At 42.1% G+C, this 6,796-nt stretch overlaps 1 protein-coding gene across 1 annotated transcript in view; it reads right to left on the bottom strand.

The window, feature by feature from the left end:
* Window positions 1-6,796, bottom strand: part of Nup210l (nucleoporin 210 like) — a 120,190-nt gene that overhangs the window by 51,218 nt on the left and 62,176 nt on the right. The window contains exon 17 of the mRNA XM_023713787.1: window positions 662-854. Within this exon, the coding sequence (XP_023569555.1) occupies window positions 662-854 (193 nt within the window). The remainder of the gene's footprint in view (window positions 1-661; window positions 855-6,796) is intronic.

Below are 6,796 nucleotides of genomic sequence, written 5' to 3'. Positions count from 1 at the left end.
CATGGTTCGATCCCCCAGCACCACATGCCAGCCAGCCCCGCCCCCTGGTGGGCTGAGCTGGCCACACACACACACACACACACACACACACAAATGAATAAATTAATTAAAAAATATGAAAAGTGAATAAAATCTAAGCTGGGCATAGTGGTGCATGTCTGTAATTCCAGCACTCGAAGGTTGAGGCAGGAGGATTGCTGTGAGCTGGAAACCAGCCTGGGCTATAAAGTGAGCTCCAGGCCAGCCTGAACTGCATAGCAAGACCCTGTCTCAAAAAGACACAAAACAAAGCAACTAAAGTAAAACACTCATCTATCAGGAAATCCTTAGTGTGAATCACTTAAAAAGCATAGTATAAGAAAGGATTTGTAGCTGGGCATGGTGGTGGATGCCTGTAATTCCAGTACTCAGGAGGCCCTGAGATTCTATCTCAAAAATAAAATTAGTTTTCAAACTTCTTTTTGTCTTTTTGAGACAGGGTTTTGCTATGCAGTTCAGGCTGGCCTTGAACTCACTTTGTAGCCCAGGTTGACCTCAAACTTGAACTAATCCTCCTGCCTCCACCTCCCGAGTGCTGGGATTACAGTTGTGTGCCACCACACCCAGCCAAAAAAGAAAAAAAAAATAAATAGAAAGAAAGAATTTGGAACTTTCATATTACCATGTGCCTGGGCCTGCCCACTGCCATCACCTTTGGCTACCATCTCCATTGATTTATAATCTTCAAAATGGGCCAGTGTTTCATTAGAAGATTTCCATTCTAATATTAGTGAGCTGAAATTATCAAACTTTCTTCTGTGCTGATCAAATACTGCAAGTTCCAGGACTGTGTCCCTCAGTCTTGATACAGGAATCTGCATTAAAATAATAAAATAATGAGAAAAAATTAAAGAAAATAGCCCTGGAGGTTGCCTGCTATTTTCTTTCATCTTCCCGTCATGCTCCTCTGCCCTGCCACCCTGCTTTAGAGACAGCTATGGGCTGGAGCCTCTACAAACTGTGGGTTAAATAAACCTTTCCTACCTTACTGGGTGGGTATCAGGTATTTTGTCCCAACAACAAAAAAGTAACTAAAACAGATTTTGATACCAGAAGTGGGGTCTTTTATGTGATACTACCTGACCATGAGCTTCTGGAATCTTTGGAACTGGGTTGTGGGAAGAGTTTGGAAGACTGTGGAACTGTTGGCAGAAGCAGCATCTCTGGAATGCTGTAAATGGAATTTTATGGGAAATTCTGGTCAGGACTCAGAATACCAGGATTCTGATAGAAAATCAGTCTGCAAAGTGTAGGCTCAGGAAGTTTCAGTTAGGAACAAAGACAAGGCTATCGAAATTCAGACTGTGTATGCTCTGCTTTGGTACAAAATTTATCTGCATTTTGCTCACATTGAGAGACTTTGCCCAAGAATGAGATTAAAGGTGGAAGACTAATTTATCTGGTGGAAGAAATTTCAAAGCAGTCTAATGTTGAGGCTGTGGCATGGCTATTGTTGGGGGCTTTCAGCCAGAACTATGTTGAGAATCAAAAATAAAGGTCCCAGAAAAATGATTTTAAAAGTTTTGAGTTTGGGTAAAAAAAAAAAAAAACACACACACACACACAAAAAAAACCTCCAGTAAAGTTATGGCCTGCACAGATAGAACAGAGGAGAACTTGGTAGCTGAAAAGAAATAGGGCAATAGAAAAGATGGCTAGGGGCTGGTGAGATGGCTCAGTGGTCTAAAGCACCTACTTGGAACAAGCTTAGCAAAGCAAAGGGACCACGGTTCAATCCCCCAGCACCATATGCCAGCCAGCCCTGCCCCCCAGGTGGGCTGAGCTGGCCACACACACACACACACACACACACACACAAATAAATAAAATTAAAAAAAAAGACTGGCTTTATGATTTCAATGCCTAACACAAAGGCCATAAACAAAGTACTGTTCAATGTTGTTTGCTGAATAAAAAAATTAAATAAACATAGTTTAAAAAAAAAAAGATGGCTAGAGGACTTCACAAGAAGCAGTAGAATTTCAGCCTTTGCAGCCTCAAAAAAGCAAAGATAAAACTGTTTGATTTGAGAAGAGAGCCCCATAGCACCATGTTCTAGAATGGTGGTGGCCTAGAGCATTTGTTCCTTGGGTTAGGGTTCATAAAGCTCATCAGCACAGGAACTCTATCCCTACAGCCAAGAGAGAAAAGCCTGGTCAAATTCCAGCTGGCTGCAGATATTGTCATCCACATGGTGCCAGTGTTAGGTGCAGGAAGAATGCATGAGTTGTGGGGTCAGAAAGGCTTCCACCCAGATTTCAGAAGGCCTGGGAGGCTAGGCAATGTGCCCCTGAGAGGGCAGTGTATAAATCTGAGAGTGAAACTGAAGTGCAGTGGAGACCCTAGAAGTTTGGAGAAGCCAGGAATGTGGATAGTCTGAGGAATACTTCAAAGAGTGAGAAAAGCTAGCCCAAGAAAGAAGCTGTGGGAACTACAACCACCAGCAGTGCTGAGGAAAAAGAGCCACCCAAGATGAGTTCACATCTTGCCACAGACTACCTCAGATGCTGGGCATGGAACTATGGGGTTTAATGTTGCCCTGATGGATTTTGGACTTACTTTGGTCTCATTCCTTCCATACTCCTATTTGTACCTTTTGGAAGGGGAATGTTCATCTTCTACATTGTATGTTGGAAGTGTTTTAACCTTCATTTATACAGCAGCTTGCAGTTAAGAGTCCACCTTAAATCTTAAGAGGAAACTTTGGACTTGGGCTTTTCATCAATGTTAAAATAGGATTTTGGCAACTCTTAGAGATGGACTAAATGCCTTTTGCATAAAGAGAGGTGCATGAGTCTTTTGTGGGCCAGGTCAGAATGTTATGGCTTATATCTAGACAAAGTTTCACATGATCATAATTGGGAAGTTTCAAAACTGGCTGGAACAGAGTGTGTGAATGTGGATTGTCTTGGTTACTTTTCATGCATTGCTGAGACAAAATACCTGACACCCAAATTAAAGAGGAAAAGGTTTATTTAGCTTACTGTTTGTGGAGATTTCAGTCAATCAGTAGGCTCCAAGGCAGGGTGCCAAGGTAGAAAGGTAACAGTTCATGGTGGCAGAAGACAGCAAAAGCAATAAGAGCAAAAAGGGAAGAGAATGGGAAAAAGGGGGGAAAAGGATAGAGAGAAAGTCTCTTTCCCTCCCTTACAGTGTATGCAGGCAAGCCACCCCAGAGTAGGTGTAGCACTCACAAGCAAAATCCTAGTATTGGATTATTAATCAATCACAAGCTCTAGTAGCTTACCCCAGGACTGCATGAGGATCTGGGGGGACATCTAGACACAAACCATAACATGGATTAAGAATGTGATATTGGGATTAAGGAGGTGAATAATGGAAGCCCTGGCCTGGGTGTGCGTGGCACCAATCGATGGGCTTGTAGCCAGGATGGAATATAAAGGGACAGAGAGAAGGCAGGCCTACTGCTGATACTGCTTGTTGCTTCCTGCCTTCTTTCTCCACACCATGAACTATTTCTTTTCAGCCATATCCCTCTGCCATGCCACCCTGCCTTGGAGCCAGCTGACTATGGACTGAAACCTACAAACTGTGTGCTAAATAAACCTTTTCTCTTTTAATCAGACATTCTGTCAAGCAATGAAAAAATTACTAAGACACATACGGAGCAAAAGCTGATGGAATTGAAGGAGAAACTGACACTTCAATAATGATGGCTGGATATGTCAATAGTCTAACTAACAGAACAAGTACACAAGTTCAAAAAGAAAACAGAAGACTTTTATCATTATGCACCCACTAGACCTAGCAAACAGCCGTAGGACACCTTGCAACAATAGCAAGACATACTCTTCTTAAGAGCATATGGCACGGGCTGGTGAGATGGCTCAGTGGTCTAAAGCACCTATTTGGAACAAGCTTGGCAGAGCACAGGGACCGCGGTTCAATCCCCCAGCACCACATGCCAGCCAGCTCCGCCCCCTGGTGGGCTGAGCTGGCCACATACACACACACACACACACACACACACACACACAATAAATAAATAAATAAAAATAAATAAATGTTAAAAAAAAAAAGAGCATATGGCACATCTTCTAGGATAAACCATGCCTTTGGGCATAAGACAAAGCCAACAAAAGGATTTCAATCAGAAAGGTTGTTCTTCAACCACAATGGAATGAAATTAGAAATCAATAATAGGAAATCTGCAATATTCATAAATGCACAAAAAGGAAATTACAAAAGTAAATTAGAGTGAGGAATGGTGGGACATACATGTAATCCTAGCACTTGGGAGGATGAAGTAGGAGCACTGCTGTGAGTTCAAGGCCAGTGTTGGCTATATAGTAAGTTCAAGGCTAGCTAGCTTCAATCATATAGTGAGACCCTGCCTCAAAACAAATTAACAAACACCTATATTAAAAAAGGAACATATGAAATTAATAACCTAATCTCCCACCATAAGAAATTAGAAAAAGATGAACAAACTACAGTAAATCCAAGTCAAACAGATCAAAGAAATGAAGAACAGTGTTTAAATAAATTAAATGGAAGCTGGGTGTGGTGGCGAGCACCTGTAATCCCAGCACTGGGGAGGCTGAGGCAGGAGGATCGTTATGAGTTCAAGTCCAGCATGACTTACTAAGTGAGCTCAAAGCTAGCTTGAACTGTATAGTAAGACCCTGTCTCCAAAAGACAAAAAGAAAAAATAAATAGTGGAAAATTAAAAAGTAGAGAAAACTTCAAATGTAAAACTTGATTTTTTTGGGAAATGTTTAACAAAATTGGCCACCTTTTGGCTAGAATAACCTAAACAAAATAGAGAAGACTCAATTGACTAAAATAAGTACTAGGCTGTGGAAAATATTACAATTGTTCATTTTGGACAGGACAACAATGAGAACATTTCTCACGCTTTGGGCTCCAGGTATGTGTCTGACAACCAGTATTTCAAGATACTAGGACTCAAACTTCCCCCAAAACACAAGGACAAGGTATGATTGCCTTTTACAAGCAAGGTGTGTTGGCACCTCCTCAACTCTCCCAGCGCCTCCCGGCCCAAGTGTGGTCCCTCTGCTGACCTGCTGCACTCACTCTACTCTGGGGAAATGCTTCTGTTCGTGTCACAGCCTTGCTTGTGTCATCAAACACAATAGAGGGGAAGCTACTGGCACTATCATTACAGAGCAGGGTTATAAGGAAATGCAATAAACAACTATACACCTACAAATTAGGTAACCGAGAGGGGCCAGTAGAGTGGGCCTCTCTTCTCAGTACTCATCAGGCTGACATGGGGGAAGGCTTGAGCCCCGTCAGCCTGGGCAATACAGTGAAACACTGGAAAAAAAATTACATAACTTAGTTAAAATGCATAAATTCCTAGAAAAACACAAATAACCAAAACCGATTCATTACAAATAAAAAACCCCAAATTTACAACAAATGCCATGTATGGTGGTACACACCTGTAATCCCAGGACTCAAGAGGCTGAGGCAGGAGGATTGTTGTGAAGTAGAGGCCAGCCTAGACTATACAGTGAGTTCCAGGCCAGCCTAGAATGTACAGTAAGACATTGTCTAAAGAAAAAAAGAATCAATCAATGAAATATACAAATTAACAGCCAGGTATGGTGGTGCATGCCTGCAATCCCAGCACTTGAGAGGCTGAGGCAGGAGTATTTTGGTGAGTTAAAGGGCAGACAGCCTAGTCTACATAGTTCAAGGGCAGCCTAAAGGACATAGTAAGACCCTGTCTCTAAAACAAAACAACGCAAATTAACAGGATAAGGAAGAACAAACGATCATCTCAAAAGATGCAGAAAGAGCCTCTGACAAAATGTAGTATCTTTCATGGTTAAAAACATTAAATAATCTTGTTCACAGTATAAACAACAGCTGTGCAATGTCCAATGCCAACAGTAGATTCGGATCCAGAATCCACCTCCCTGTAAGACCAGGAATAATGCAAGGACATTTGCTCTTACTGCCTCTCTTGAATACTGTGCTGGAGGTTCTAGCCAGGGCAATTGAACAAGAAAAGAGTAAAGGCATTAGAGAGGGAGATGTATGAGTGTCTCTATTTGCAAGCAACATGATTTATTTTTTGTGTGTGGAGACAGGCTCTTACTATGCACTTCAGGCTGTCCTTGAGCTTACTTTGTAGGCCAGGCTGATCTTGAACTCATGACAACTTCCTACCTCAGCCTCCTGAGTGCTGGGATTACAGGTGTGCACCACCATGCTCACCTTAACAACATGATTTTGAAGTATCTTAAAACAAAACACCTCCTGGAACTAGTAGGTGAGTAAAACTTTATTGCAGATAAAAGATCAATGTGCAGGGTTGGCGAGATAGCTCAGCAGTCTAAAGCTCCTGCTTAGGCTAGCTTAGGCAAAGTGCAAGAATCATGTGGTTCGATCCCAGACACCATACGTGCACCAGCCACCAAAAAAAGAGAAAAGATCAAAATACAAAACATAGTCGTATTTGTATACATTTGCAATTGATAATCTGCAAATGGTGCAAATAGATTATGAAAATGACAACATGTGATAGTGCCAAATAGAACAAAATAGTTAAGAATAAATCTAACAGGCCAGCCAGATAGCTCAGCAGACTAAAGTGCCTGCTTAGGCAGAGAACAGCAGCTGGGGTTCAATCCCCAGTGTGCTGCGCTGGCTCCACCTCTGGGGTCCCTGAGTCTGTGATTGAGATTGGGCATGGTGGCGCATGACTGTAATCCCAGTGCTTGGGAGGCTGAAAACAGGAGAATCACTAGAAGTCTGATCTATG

Source organism: Octodon degus, unplaced genomic scaffold, assembly GCF_000260255.1.
Source record: "Octodon degus isolate 3935 unplaced genomic scaffold, OctDeg1.0 scaffold00032, whole genome shotgun sequence".
In the NCBI taxonomy this organism is placed as follows: Eukaryota; Metazoa; Chordata; class Mammalia; order Rodentia; family Octodontidae; genus Octodon; species Octodon degus.
The sequence above is the reverse complement of the archived record's forward strand: the minus strand, read 5'-3'. Positions and strand labels throughout refer to the sequence as shown.